Source organism: Hippocampus zosterae, chromosome 18 (assembly GCF_025434085.1).
Source record: "Hippocampus zosterae strain Florida chromosome 18, ASM2543408v3, whole genome shotgun sequence".
Classification (NCBI taxonomy): domain Eukaryota; kingdom Metazoa; phylum Chordata; class Actinopteri; order Syngnathiformes; family Syngnathidae; genus Hippocampus; species Hippocampus zosterae.
Window position 1 is genome coordinate 8,695,420 of NC_067468.1, and position 15,208 is coordinate 8,710,627.

General features: G+C 45.2%; 1 protein-coding gene across 2 annotated transcripts in view; it reads left to right on the plus strand.

The window, feature by feature from the left end:
* The window catches only part of cdk5rap2 (CDK5 regulatory subunit associated protein 2), a 32,073-nt gene extending 16,896 nt beyond the window's left edge, over positions 1–15,177 (plus strand). Inside the window, exons 29-51 of one of the 2 annotated variants that reach the window (XM_052050504.1) lie at positions 341–439; positions 598–728; positions 813–1,074; positions 1,390–2,725; positions 3,380–3,481; positions 4,223–4,371; positions 4,449–4,801; positions 4,938–5,170; positions 5,703–5,754; positions 7,034–7,195; positions 7,513–7,658; positions 8,363–8,605; positions 8,913–9,038; positions 9,132–9,245; positions 9,312–9,459; positions 10,157–10,275; positions 11,108–11,320; positions 11,650–11,954; positions 12,273–12,419; positions 12,506–12,641; positions 14,194–14,240; positions 14,353–14,401; positions 14,757–15,177. In XM_052050504.1, coding sequence (XP_051906464.1) covers positions 341–439; positions 598–728; positions 813–1,074; positions 1,390–2,725; positions 3,380–3,481; positions 4,223–4,371; positions 4,449–4,801; positions 4,938–5,170; positions 5,703–5,754; positions 7,034–7,195; positions 7,513–7,658; positions 8,363–8,605; positions 8,913–9,038; positions 9,132–9,245; positions 9,312–9,459; positions 10,157–10,275; positions 11,108–11,320; positions 11,650–11,954; positions 12,273–12,419; positions 12,506–12,641; positions 14,194–14,240; positions 14,353–14,401; positions 14,757–14,818 — 4,734 coding nt within the window. In that variant the 3' untranslated portion in view covers positions 14,819–15,177. Of the gene's footprint in view, positions 1–340; positions 440–597; positions 729–812; positions 1,075–1,389; positions 2,726–3,379; positions 3,482–4,222; positions 4,372–4,448; positions 4,802–4,937; positions 5,171–5,702; positions 5,755–7,033; positions 7,196–7,512; positions 7,659–8,362; positions 8,606–8,912; positions 9,039–9,131; positions 9,246–9,311; positions 9,460–10,156; positions 10,276–11,107; positions 11,321–11,649; positions 11,955–12,272; positions 12,420–12,505; positions 12,831–14,193; positions 14,241–14,352; positions 14,402–14,756 lie in introns of those variants that run through there. The other variant, XM_052050505.1, reaches the window with a different exon arrangement.
* The last annotated feature ends 31 nt before the right edge of the window (positions 15,178–15,208 follow it).

Here is a 15,208-nt window from a genome sequence, read left to right on the forward strand (position 1 = left end):
AATGCGCTCTGTGAACTGCATGCTGGACATATCCTACTTCTCAGTAGTTCTACTACTTCTCAAATGCAGTATTCCCTATTTCTAATTTCTTTTACAAGTGTGTCTTTTTTTCCCTGGACTCTTTCCTCCATTGTTCCTAACCAAAGCCTGTCTTTCTATCTCTATCTGTTTCCCATAAAACGGTCTTTCTTCGCCATATCACATTAGACACGTCATACCATCCCGCTGTCGCTTTGCACTGTGTTTTTGAATTTTGTTGCCCCATTGAGTTTTCTTGTTTTTATTTTATTTTCGAATCGAGTCACATATGTCATACTCGCCTCACATCCCATTACTCTAGCAGCCAGACACAACAACGATTACCGAGGTGCCGCCTGTTGCTCACCAGACGTGCCGCTCTCAAGACAAAGAGAGTCAGACGGACATCACATTGGGGCAGGTATGTTCCTAAGTAATCACTAGACTGCCCTTTTAAAAGGGTTGGTCTTGGTTCTTAAATACACCACTAATCAAGTGAGAAATCATCATTTGACCTAACTGCTACAAACTTGGTTACGCACGCAAATAAAAATAAAATACGTTTGCCTTGCCTCTCAGCTTCTTGGGGATGAGAGTGTGGACAGCGGCCAGGGCCAGAGCAGAGAGAATGCTCGTTGTGCCGCAACAGAGATTGATTCTGTAAAATGTCTTCTGACTGATAATGGTGCTGCATCACTCCTGCACCTTAGGTCAGACTTTTTTTCTTCATATCACCCATCTCCACATCCACTAGAAAGTGACATCTTTAAGTGTAATAAATTCCCTTGTTCCAGAGAGGAAGTCCGCAGGCTCACAGCTGAAAACGTGCGACTGCAAGGTCTGCTGAAGGAACAAATGTCCAGCGAGTGCAAAGAGAAGGAGAGCACAGAAGCGTCGGGCAACAGTAGCGATGAATCAAGACAGAGTCAAGAAACTTTGCAGGGTCAACCTAAGGACAAAGATGAGGAGTGCACAATGGCTAGGAGGGCCCTGATCACCACAGAGGAAGTGGAAACTCTGCAAACTGGCGATCACCGCAAGATTTCAAAACAGATGGTGTGTTTTGTATTAGTGCAAGGGTGTTTTTGTGTTTATATAACAGAGGACAAACAAAACGCTAGTAATATTGTATTTTTGGATGAAATTTAAAGATGGACCTTGATTGTTCCAAGGCCTTAACATCTGAACTTTGACCGTAACATCCTCCCACTTCACCAAAAAAAAAAAAAACATGCACATTAGGTTCATTTTTCAGTGCACGGTAAATCACATCTATCACTCTCGTCACCTGCTACCCAAATGGAAAAAAAGCGCCATAGAAATGAGCGGATGGATTCATGACTTTCAATGTTTCTCTTGTATTTTTTGTAGGCCCCTTTCAGATCTCGATTGCCTGTCCCTGTGAGGCCGAGAGCAGAATCTTGCAGCGACACACATTCAGAGCCAAGTAAAGCGGACGCGGCGCAGCAACTTCACACAGATGCTGACCTGCACTCCACTACAGACTCCACCGCGTCATCCCAACCAAGCGCCGACCCCTCTTCTTCCTGCGGACGTGCTCACGATAGCGGCTATCCAGACACGCACACGTCGGATGACACCCAGGACCACGCCGCTCTTTTTACCCAGCTGGAGCTCCTTCACCAGGAGTGCCAGGAGAAAGAGGCCTTGATCAACAAGCTGGGCGAGCAGCGGGCTGATTGGGAGGAGCTCCATGCGCAGCTCCAGGACAAGGAACGGCTCAATAGCCAATACGTGGAGGCCTTACAAGCTGCCGAATCCACCATCGCCTACCTGACCGCCTGCAGTCTGGACAGCCAGGGTGGGTCCAGACAAGGAGCAACGCCTTCTGATGTGGGCTCTAGCGGCCCATGCCTGGATTTACAGAAAGTGCTTCAGGAAAAGGAGGACATCAACAAGCAACTCACACAACTTTTGAATTTAGTAGAGAAGCACATTTCACTTCCAGAGAGCCAGGAAAAGCAGGGGGAAATTGGAGATCTCCGTTTGAAGATGGAGGCAGTAAATGCCTCAATAAACAAGCAGAACTCCAGAGGGGTCTTTGTAGGACCCGAGGGTTCGGCGTACCAGGACTCTTCTCAGGATAAGTTGAGATTGAGTACTGCCACACAGACGGCACCTGAATCTCTCGCAGACAATGAGTTGTGGGATCAGAAGGGAAAAAGTGGAAATTCTGACCAAACTTCAAGTCAGGAGATGACCCAAGTTCTTGTGAAATGCCTTAGCTCGGCAGAATCTGTCATAGCTTCCCTGGCAGCTGCCTGTAAAAATACCATCTCGTTCACCAACCCTCACCTACAAGAGCACTTGGGCAACCTCCAGAGAGCTCTACAAAAGAGACAAGAACTGGAGCGCCTCACTCGCGCCACTCAGCCAAGCACTCAGTCCGAGGAACTTCTCGACTCGGCTATCCTTTGCAATCTGGAAATACTCTGCAAGGTCCTCAATGATCACTCTCAGAGGATTGGTGAGCTCCAGGCCTCTCTCCAGGAAGAGAGGGCCCAGAGGGAAGAGAGCGAGGGCCATGCAGTGCTGTCGGACACCAAGGGCCTAGCGCCAAGCGTTCAGGCCCAGCTGGAGGCTCTGCACAAGGCACTGAGGGAGAAGAAGAAAGCCTGCAAAAACCTGGAGGAGAAACTCGCCACGGCTCAATCTACACCATCCATGAATAACGTAGCACAAAAAGGTGAGCGCATTTATTGAGTGCCAAGATAGCTCCTCGACCTGTGCCATTTACAAGGGAGTCCGTTCAGCCGTTTCCATTCTGTGTACATGTTTGACTTGTTGTAGAAAGCTGTACAGAGATACCTTGACTTACAAGTGACCACAACTTAGATTTTCTTTTTCCAAATAATGAGGCGTCACTTATTTATTTTATTTGTTTTAAGTTACCCCTCGACGAGAGTTAAGCAAAACAAAACAGAGAGCTACAGTCCCTGGTGCACTTATAGCACAGATGTTTAACGAACTAGACGAGTCATACACACAAATACAAATAAAAAGACTCAAGAAACTGCAGTACAAAATGCAAAATATTGTCAATCACTAGGCCTTGGCTCTGAAAAACACACAAATATTCTAAATTGGTAACCTAAGAAACCTCATCCATAATGCATCGTGCGACCCAGAGATCTGCAACTGGTCAATTATGGGAGTTTTAACAAAAACATTTTTTGGGGGGGGGCAGATGAAATGCATTAATGGCATTTCAATTGTTTTGACATGCAAACCTATATTGTAAGTCAAGTTATCACTGTAGTGGGGTGAGTCCCACTTCTGTTATGGATCTATCCAAGCTGCCTCGTCGCTGACTTAACGTGACCGTTGCCTCCAATGCCAGCTCTGGAGCGCGATGACAAAGGTGTGCAGGTGGATTTGCAGGACCTGGGTTACGAAACCATGTGCAAGCGTGAGAACGATAGGGAAGAGAGCAGTAGCACAGGTCAGACACGTTTGAGACGGACGCTGCATGTCTGTCTTCCGAGTGGACACTAAACTCACGCGGCTTGGGCTGGAGTCTCTCACGGGCTGCATGAGAAGTGAACAGGGCGGAGGGCCGTAACACACTATCAATATCCGAGTCTCCTAACCTCACAAACGTCTTTCTTCTGCTTCTCAGTGTGGTGTGGAATTGCCACAGCCTTTCACTGCCATGCAATGATGGAACCTTTGCATGTCTTTTCTGCACCTAATAATCTTCACTTCCTTCCTTATCTTCTTTAAAAGCCTTGTTTCCACCGTGCTAGAATGGCAGTTTGGTGTATGTTTTTCAGTGTTTCTATATTCTAATGGGTTAGAAAATATGCAGGTACATTTTTATAATCATTTGTGAAGAGAAAAGTTCTGGGACTTGTTTCACAAAGAGAAATACTGACAACTCAAACTGCGAACTAAGAATTTTTCCCAATCATCCTGACCAGACAATCAATCAGAGCATCTGCAAAAAGATCCTGATTAAGTCAGCCTACTGTGTTTTTATTCTGAACTGGAATCATTGGTGGAGACACGGCTTTTAACTCATTCACTCCCAAAGACGTTTTTAAACGTCTTTTCAGACCTGGTCCAGAATTGGCTGGTACTGAATAAGTTATTGATTATTCCTGTGATCATCATTATAAAGTGCAGTTCTCAACAGTGTTAAACGCTTCTTTATTTTATTGTTGCTGTCTGTCCGCCGCTCCAGACCTCGAGGTGGGCATCAAAGCAAGCGGAAGCGCTTCTAGTCTCCCTTCGCTGCTGACTCATGAGCAGTTGCACTTTTCCTCCACTGAACATCTGGACTCTGCCGCCAGCACACCATACCCAAGTTCCCCCACTTTGAGCTCGGCCAAGGTATTTTGTCACAAATATTGCCCGGTTTATGTTTTCAAATGTGGTCAAAGCTAATGCGGCCCGTGCTGTGTTTTCAGGTCAGTCAGAAAAGCCTTCAGAACTTCGAGGAATATGGCCTCTCAGACGACCCGCTACTACTCCAGGCGCAGGTGCGAGAATTGAAGGTCCACTTGGAAAGCCAAACCAAACTCATCCACCAGATGCCAAGTCTTGTGCAGAGGAACCCAGTGCCTGGCCACCGCTCTGACCAGTTGACGAATCAGGACGGAGCACAAATCCATCATGCAAGGCCCAGTAGGGAGCAGATGCGAGAGAAAGACTGTGACAGAGAAGCCCCGGCCATAACTGATGAAACCAGTGAGACGGAGCGAAAGAAGAGTGCAAAAGTGCAGCTACAGCATGCCCGCAGCCGCTCTGCCTCCCCTGCCAGGTTGCAATGCAATGCATTCATTCATCAGAAATGCTGAACTAATCCCAAGATTACAATAGACAACTATTACTGTGACTTAGTTGGGGACCTTCTTTGCCCATTTACACAGTCTGATGTCAGTCTGTCACTTCCACAGCCTGGACTCCCTGGTGCAGTCGCAGGCCAGGGAGCTGTCACAGCTCAGGCAGCAGCTCAAGGAGAGCCGGCGGCTCGCGGGCCTGCAGCGTCGGCAGATGGTTGAGCTGAGGAGGGCTTTCCAGGAGATGCTCCACGTCAGCCCGGGGGACTGCTACATGAGCGAGATGCTCAAGGAGCAGCTGGACAAGAGCCTGAGTATTCTAGATCGGCTGGAGGGACGCCTGGACAAAGGTACCGTCCGCGCTTGTTTATGAAAACTCGGCACTGACGCATGCAAACTGTAGTGTAGAAGGCACCCACACTGAACAAACCGTGTGTTAAATGGCCAACCAGAGCTGGCACATTGTTCCTGATGATACTCACTTGGCCACTCCTCTTAGAGGTGCACATCAACACACGAATACTACAGTGTGTGACTTTTGGCTCAATTACACTTTGTAAAACCAGGTTATTTCTTTACATTCTCTTTTAATATGCTTTATATTTTCCATTCAGTGCTTTTTTTTATTTATTTGAAATTGACCCAAAACTGATGTTTAATTAATAGCCTTTTCTCCATTGCGAGACTAATAAAGGTTTTCTTAATCTTAATCTTAGTTGATTTCATTGGTAACATTGATAGGATATACAGAAAGAAATAGATTGTGAGGTGCTCCTTGAGAGAGTAAGAAGAAATCCACTTAAGAGTCCTCAAGCGTTGCTGATTTTTCCTGACAAGCCCTTGACATTTATTTGTTTTATTTTTTTTGGCCGTGTCTGTTAGGAGAGACTCATCAGGATAATGAAGATGTGGCGGCTCTGGAGCTTTCTCGCAGGTACATCTCAACCTTCGACTCCGCTGCTTGATATTTAGCACCCCTGTCAGTGCTGAAGGAGCTGCACTGTTTGTTTGAGACCGACAACAGTTCACTACTTTTTCTTTTTGTGCGCTACATTTAACACAGAGGAGGAATCTTCATTTATCATTACTTGTCAACGCGAAGAAGCATCTATGAGCAGTGTAAATTTCCCCAGTGTGGGACAAATAAAAGATATCTTAACTTATCTTATCTTTGGATTTATGGTCAAGTGAACAATTTTACTAAGTGATGCAAAAAATGAATCCAGTGTTAAAATTGGTATTCTGTGGCCATGCATTTTGCATTTATCCCAAAGACCGCTCTGTCGGCCATTTTTGCGCCTAACTCTCATTGACGACAACCACCACATGCGACGGATGGAAGATTTTTGGGGTTGGCGGCTGTTTCTATTGTCTGATTTGCCTCATGACCTCTTTAAAAGCAAAGCTCCCCCGTAGCCTTTTGCCTAATTGCCTTGTGACCCCGTCTGGGTTGCTACGCTTGAATGGCGTCTGCCTGACTGCTGACCTATTTTCATCCGTGTGTCAACAAAAACAATTGATGATAAAACCGGGTCAGCAGCGTCATACGCATCAGAACATAGAACATAAAGCAGAACACACAGTGGCTTTCAAGGAGACATTGTGCTCATTATAATTATTATTTTTTGAAACATTAGTCTAATGCCCTTTGTGTATTTTCACAACAGAATCTCAAATACTTACTATCCATTTGTTAAACTGGTTGAAATCATGCAATTTTTGGTGGGCACTTGTACAAATGCAGAGTCCAGATTTTGTTACCGTTGATAATCAGAAGCTCTCCCATGGGACAAAACGAGCCTACTCAAACATTTTGCAAATGTAGTGACTCCTGCAGCAAATTTCTTTTCAAGTCATTCACGCTTGAACACCTTTAAACTGATTAAAACACACTTTTAAAAGCATTCCTTCGTGCCTGAGCTTCCGCTCTTGCTCTCAAGAAATGGTAGACTTGTTCAGCATCAGATCTCCAAAATAGAGGCAGAATCTTCAAACTTTTATTTGTAACCACAATATGTTCAACCAAACCAATCATTCGTCAAACCGAAATGGCAAACTTGCTAACAGATGTGTGATATAGCATCAGTGTGAACAACAAGCCTCCCTTGAAAACACCACACCGTCATTCAATATTGAAAACTACCTTTTAAGTTAAAAAAAAAAGTACCTTTTTCTTGTGTCGCTCACACCCAAAGGGCGGGATTTATTTGTAGTGAATGCGGGCTGACGGGCAGCCCCGCTGGCCCAATCCAGCAGGAGCTTGAAAACCTGCGTGTGGAGCTGGAGGCCGAGAGAGAGCGGCTGAGGAATCATGTCGGTTACCTGGTCCGGCAAAATATCGCCGTGGCCGAGCGCGCCAGTGAGCGCTTGGACGTGTGAGTGGATATGCTGAAGGCATGCTGTTTGCTGTGGAATCTTTCTATTTATTTCGAATTGGCGAATTGTGTGGCTAAAACAGAGTGGTTTGACGTGGTGGTTAAAAAAACGAACACAGCATGCTCAACATCTGGAAATATTCACCGTTATAAACTTAATCTGGGAAAAAAAATCCTATATTCTCCATCTTAATTTCCCTCTGAAATTTACCATAAACCACCGAGAAATGTTCTTCTCTTTTACATGTTGAGAGTGATGGATCCTTGTGTTAACACGCGCCTGGTCATCATCTTCCTTTTCCGCCTCCTCCTCTCAGGTTGGCCAGAGAACTGCAGGAGAAGAACCGCCTCATCCAGAGCCTGCAGAGTCAGGTCCGAGGCCACAGTCCCAGCAGCTCCCACAGCTCCCACAGCTCCCACTCTGATGAGGCCTCCTGTCACGGCAGCCACCCCACACAAGGTAGTAGTCCACGTTAGCCAGCTTGTGACTGGAAATGCTATCACGTCCTTTCGTTTACATGAAGAACAATAAAATCCCAGTGAAGTGACGTATATACAGTATATATTTTCCTAAATACAGTCAAAAGTTTGGAACTCAAATGGTCTCAAACACATGATGTGGTCAAGAAATTCAAGCTACCAATATTAATTCTTGATCATGCACAGCTGCAAACTGAAAGCCATTTCAAGTCGTAAAGCGTCATCAGATGTGCAAAACCGTTATCTGCCTTTTTGGAAGAATCTATTTGATCAGACTTTGTCCAATTATTTGGTGGTATAATCAATCGAATAATAAGGTTGAATGGAAACATTCACAACAGCCATCAGTCCATCCTGCACCTTGGGCCCGTAAAGGTCGGCAAATGCTACACGAGATGGTTCTATGGTAGAAGTGCACTCGCATTCCATCCTCTCTCGGTTGTCTGGTATAATGTGGTTTAATGCCACACATGCCTGCCGCAGCAATTCTTTTCCACTCACAGCCATTGTGGTGCACTGAGGCATTCCATGCAGACCAAGGACTTTGCTCTGCCGGTGTCCGCTTCCAGCGCATCCCCCCTACCCCACCGCCACCACTCCATCCACTTTCAACTTACATTATTAAGTGGCCCCGATTGGTTTCAGCGAAGGGGGGGAAAAAACAGTTATCACTGTGTTCACGTGCAGGGGACGGAGCCGAAGTGGTGGCGGAAGGCCGACTTTTGGACTTGCAGAGGGAGAACGCACTGCTTCACGAGCGTCTAAGGGACAGCAAGCAGCTCAACAGCAGCCTGCGTAGCGAGCTGGACCTGCGCCTGTCCGTCATGGCCCATCATCAGGAGCGCGACTCTCCGACACAAGCACCCAAGCCCGACGAGAACGTTGTCTTGGCGGCAAATGCTTCCGCAGAAGCACGCACCGTCACTTCAGGTAGTCGGGGCCGATTGATTACTCTGTGAGATGAACCTACTCGTGTTGTCTCCTACTTGCCGTTTTGTGAGAGGTCATCACTTGTGTTGAGGGAATGAATCCAATTTGATTTCATTGGCCCATAATTATTTATTTACAACAAAAAAATGCATCTTTGTTCAACTATCCAAGCCAGCATTGTATAGGGACAGTTAAAGCAAACCACATATCTTTGTCACACCAATGCCTGCTGGCTTCTTTACATTCTATTTCAATGTTATTCCCGATCATGCTTTTCACATGATTTCATCTTCTCATGTCTACTCAGACGTGCTGGCCGAGCACCTCGAGGAGATTCGAGTTTTGAGGCGGCGACTGGAGGAGAGCATCTCCACCAACGACCGCCTGAGGGAGCAGCTTGAGAGGAGGCTTGCCGAGGTGGAGAAAGACACAGGTGACCGCTCATTCTCTGCGGCTTTCATGACGCAATTGATGAGCTGGCACACTGAATTGGCTGTGGTTTTGTGTGCGGGCGTTTTCACGGCAGCTACCAACATCTTCATCCACGGTAACGAGGATCAAGCTCAGCTGGTCAACGAGGTTCGCTTCCTGTGGGGTCAGAACCAAGCCCTGAAGGAGCAACTTAACCTGGAGTCCAAAGGTACAAGAGAAGCGCACTATTTTGCAAAACAAAAGCGCATCACACCTTCCTGTTGCTCTCCTCCAGACAAACAGCGTGAGAGCGAGAGGCTGCGGGAGAGCCTGGCGAGGCGCACGGCCAAGCTGGAGCAGAGCAGAAAGGACGGCGACGCCCTGAGGCAGGAGAACACGAGGCTGCTCCAATCGCTGCGCACCAGCGAGGAGCAGTTGCGCAGGTGTCTGGAAATAATTGTTTTGACAGCAAGCTTTCTCGTATGAGGCCCCATTAAAAATCCGGAAATGTCATTGGACCAATATCAGCCATCTATCCAACCAATAGCTATCAAGGGCATGTTAGGCCATTCTTTTGCCATGTTTTGACCCCCCTTCACCTTGGTGCCCTGAGCAATTACCGCTTGACCTGTAGCCACATCCCTGCTCCTCCTCAAGCTAAAAACATGCCACTAGTCAGTGTTGCGCTCTCAACTAGATTATGGAGTTGTAAAGTCACTTAGCCGACGAGTCTGTACGAACTATACCGCACACCATGCAATGTGAAACCACACAATGTTTCTGTGTCACCATGACGACACACCATGAGTACAATTTGCATCAGCGGTCATTCGTTTTGTCGACCCACAGTGAAATCCGAAACCCGGAGTCTCGTTTAGCATTTCACTCCTCTCCCTTTCCCTTGCTCCATTGTTCTCTCGTCATTGTCCCCCAAATCCAACACACACGTCGCTTTGTGTCTTTGGTCTTTAACAAGAAATATGACATTCACCCCATGATATTTCGTGGCCGATAATTTTATTTATCCACTTTCCACGTCCACATCTATAATAACCCTTTCTTGTTGGGTAGTGTCGTAACACCCTTTAGCTGCTAACTCTGTGTGCATGTTGTTGTTGTTGTTTTTTTTTATGCGTTCAGCCTGCAGTGCGAGGTGAAGCTCCAGCAGCAGCAGGTGACCGACTTGCAGCGTCTCCTGCAGTCGCTGCGCATGGAGCTGCAAGTTCGTGAGAGGATGGAGACGGCGGCGCACAATCAAGGTTGGTTTCTTCTCTTCACTCCATCGCAACACATAATTACTAAGGGAAACCAACCTTAGAATTACTTTCGTCTGTGTAAATGAGATGGACACTTGACCCTATTTTGCCATCCGCGACCTGGGTACCCGTCTGTCATTGTCCTTCAGTCCTCATTCATATTATAATCGTCCTCCATCCCCGTGCATGACACCGTGGGAGAAACAAACCTGTCACCAGAGTTCAGCCTTAAAAGTGGTGCATGAAATGCATGGGAAATGTATGAGAGATGTTCTTAATTTTCCTTAAAAAATGAAATATGTTTACAGTTTTCAGTATGTTTGGAGTTGTTTTTTATAGACGGATTTAGGTGACAGTAGTTTGGATGAATAAAAAAGTAGGAATTATCATTTATGTTCACATTATGTTCTATTTATCAGTGTCAGAATTCATACATAGTGTGAATGTATTAAATTCACATTTTAATTTTTATTTAATATAAATATTTTTCATTTTAAAAATGAATGACAGTAAATGTAGAGGCCTGGAAAAGGTGTTTAAAAAGACTTACATTTTCAGAACTCACACCTTTTATTGTCCTGTAAAAAATACACTTCATTTTAACATTTGTTGGTGAGAAATGTAAATTATTAAATTAAAAAGATAAAATGAACATTTGCCGCAGATTTATTAGCTGAGTAATATTCTTTCTTTTGTTTTTCTTCTTAAAAAATATTTTTTTTCCAAATTCTTTTAAATAAAGACCCTCATTATCAAATAAGATAAATTTAGCACCATTTAGCATCTACATTTTTGTTTGAAAATCTTCAAATGTAACACTGCTTCTTTTGCAAAGGCGTCAGCGCGACACCGGATCCCGGCTCTGCTCTTCTGAGCACTGGCTCAGTGGACCTGTCCGAGCTGCTGTCGGAGATGCGCCATCTGCGTGTGCAGCTGGAGAAGAGCATTCACACCAACACAACCCTGCGACAGAGGCTGGAGGAGCAGCTGTGTCGAGGAGCCGCCCGCTCCGAAACCATCAACATCAACTACCGGCTCTCCTCTGCAGGTAAACGCACTCGCATGTCATGTCGGCAGGGATTTTCTTGGCTCAAATTCAGGCAGCAGCATCATCATTAAACACCTTCACACTTATTTTTATGTCGGTCAACATTTTCTTTTTTGAAATCCACGAGCTTGATGACCATGTATAGGAAGGCATTTTTTAAAAAGAACCACCATGTTAGTGAGACATTGTTTTAAAATACGATGAGCATGTATAGCGAGGCATTTAAAAAAACGAAAAGATGCACTACACTATAGTTGGGGTCTGACTGATGAACCGTGCTTTAAAAGAAAAGGAAAAATCATTTGACCGATTGTCCTGCCTCCTCCCAGTCGATGAAGGGGGCGTGTCGCCCAGTCGTGATGGTGTCAACGGCGTTCTTCACGGGGACAGCGCCAACGCTCGAGTGCGCTGCGAGGTGGATGGCGATGGCGACGGCGGCGGGAGCAGCAGCTCCAGCGAGAGCGTTACAAGCGCTCCTTCCCGCCTGGTGCCAGGCCACCGCTTGTGGGCCAACCGCAATGGGCGCCACATCCTGGCACTGGTAGAGGACTACAGTGCCCTCCGCAGGCTCATCTCAGAAGGACGCAAGTTGGCACGAAGCAAGGACGCGCAGCTGCGCTGCTGTCTTAACAAGGTAGCGTCACATTTATTTCTACTGCACAATATAGTCATTTCTTTTCTCACAAAAGCTTGTTTTTGATATTTGAAATAAAATGCTTTATTTTGAATAGAAATGTTCTTTGTGTGTGTGTGTGTGTGTGTGCGCGTGTGTGTGTGTTTTAAATGCAGTGCCCTTCATGTAAGACAGTAACTTTAAAAAAAATAGAGTGTGGTAAATAAAATATATATATTATAATGCAATTTTATTCTAACCCTAACCATTTTAAAAGTCACTGAGATTGACACTGACATTTCATTTTGTAAAAATCCAAATGCATTCGTTTGTATGGAGGTACTGGACGAGGAGGGCGTGAAGCAGCTGTTGGGTGACATGAGCACCATGCAGCAGGTCCTGGATGAGGCCGCCCGCCTGCTCAAATTGGTGTGGAGAGTCTCTCTGCCGACAGGGGGCGCTGCGGAAACGGTCAACGACCAGCAGGTATGCCAGCACGTGATGCCGCTAGACCATACCATGCCAACTTTGCTGATGTCATTAAACGTCCGCCGTGTGATCCCGCGCCGCAGGAGGATCTAAAGAAGGAGATCTCGCGTCTCAAGAGCCGATTGTCCCAACAGGACAGAATGCTGACCGGAGCCGTCAAACGCCTGCACACCACCAACCAGCTCAAGGAGGGCATGGAGCGGGTCATCATTGACCAGCGTACGCTCATACCTGTTCTTACTCACGCCACTCGCATAAACAAAAAAGAAGCGAAGAGAAAATAGTTGGAGTGGAACAAATGTGTAAACGTGTTTTGTGCTACAAAAGTTGTACATTTATGAGAAAAAAGTAATGGTCGATTTTTTTGGGACTAAAAACGCCTGACCATACATTGGGGTTTTTTTCCGGCTAAAAACGCCTTACGAGATGGTCGTGTTTTTGTTCTGCTAAAAACGCCTGACTGTACATGGTCATGGTTATTTTTCTGAGCTAAATATGCCTGACCATATATTTTTGGGGACGCAAAAAACTCGTTACTATATACGTACAGGGAGGGTTCCTGTGTGTGTATATATATATATATATATATATATATATATATATATATATATATATATATATGGTAAGGTGTAGTAAGGCGTTTTTAGCGAGAAAAAAAACGACCATGTGTGTGTGTGCATATATATACATTTTAGCTGAAAAAACGACCATGTATAGTAAGGCATTTTAAGCCCCCCAAAAAACAGCCATGTAGAGTCAGCCGTTTTTAGCTAAAAAAAAAAACGGATCATGTACAGTATATTAAGGCATTTTTTGCCCTAAAAAACACAATTTATAGAAAGGCGTTTTTAGCCGAAAAAACATACCATGTATATTAAGGCGTTTTTAGACCCCCAAAAAAACGACCATGTATAGTAAGGCTTTTTTAGCCGAAAAAACGACCGTGTATATTGAGGCGTTTTTAGCCCCCTCAAAAAACAACCATGTATAATAAGGCGTTTTTAGCCGATAAAATGACTGTGTAGAGTAAGGCGTTTTTGACAAAAAATGACCATGTATAGTAAGGCGTCTTTAGCCCCCCCAAAAAACGACCACGTATAGTAAGGCGTTTTTAGCCCCCGAAAAACGACCATGTATAGTAAGGCGTTTTTTTGCGAAAAAAACGACCATGTATAGTAAGGCGTTTTTAGCCCCAAAAAACGACCATGTATTATCGTAAGCCGTTTTGGGCTGGAAAAAAACGACCATATAGTCAGGCGTTTTGGGCCGAAAAAAACGACCATGTATAGTCAGGCGTTTTGGGACGAAAAAAATGACCATGTATAGTAAGGCGTCTTTAGCACCCCCAAAAAAATGACCATGTATAGTAAGCCGTTTTGGGCCGGAAAAAAACAACCATGTATTGTATGGCGTTTTTAGCCCAAAAAACCCGACCCTTGTATATTATGGCATTCTTAGCCCCCTCAAAAAACTTTTTTTAGCTAAAAACGCCTTGCTATACATGATGTTTTTGTGTCAAAAACGCCTTACTCTACACGGTCGTTTGTTTGGGCCAAAAACGCCTTACTCTACACAGTCGGGGGTTTTTTCGGCTAAAAACACCTTACTATACATGGTCGTTTTTCTGAGCTAAAAACGCCTCATTATACATTGCTGTTTTTTGCAGCTAAAAACGCCTTTTCTTCTCCATGGTCCTTTTTTTTTCAGATACGCAAGGGCATATGTGTGTAATTTTTGCGTGAGACTTATACATTTTTGTTTGTTCATGCAGTGTCTCTCACGCATGGTGTCTTAAAGAAAGCCCGCGGAAATTTAGAGGTGAGTTCTACACAAACACACAAAACAGATGCACACTACTGTGGGCACTTGATTGATACCAACTAGTGTTTTGTTGTGATTTTATTTTTATCCCGCCTTCCCATAACATTAGAGAAATCACTGTTACCTCTTTGGCCCACAAGGCCCGACTGGAGGACAAGGTAAAATGTGTGCGTGACGCATGAAGCCTTCTTGCATGGGTGACATCATGCAGAATAATGGCAATGACACGCCTGTGACGAATCGGCTGCTGAATACATGCGCATACTCTTAGCTTGCTTGAAGCTAAATGGGGCCAAATGCCAAAAGCTATCTCACCCAGAAAAATGCCACCTCCTAAAAAAAGGGTGGGGATGGGAGACTTTTTTCAGACTCGGTTTTTCACCTACGAGGTTCCTGACATTTAAAAGCATGGTATCACACAACATATCCAAAATGTTTAACCCTGAGGCGTTGCATGATTTTCTTTTGCCGTTTACACAGTGGTAGTGATCGTGTGTTTACCTTCCTTTTTAGGAGGTGCCTGCAAATGGCCAATAGGGGATGCTGGTGTGTTCTCCTCAGCGAGCAGTGAGTGATCCTGCTTCATGTTCCTGTCCAGCTGTCACCTTCACCCAGGGGTAGGGGACTCCTATTACTCGAGAGCCATATCCTGCCCCTTTTAGGTGCCACCCTAATCCTACACACCCGAGTCAAGTGGGGGTGGGGGGGGGGGGGTGCATCAAAAACAGGCAGGATCGGCTCTCAAGAAACCGTTGTTCCCTTCCACCTGGGTGAATGCAGGGGAGGGAGCTCTGGCTCCTTGACATGTTGTGTGTTTTCCTTTACATTTGTAAATAGTTATCTACTCCTCTTTGTATAATGAATCTATGAGATGGGAGCTGTATATTTTTATGATTTACTGAATGCAGTTTAAAAAAAAAAAACAAGTTTGAAATGTGTCCAGGAATCTTCTTTATTAGCAATTA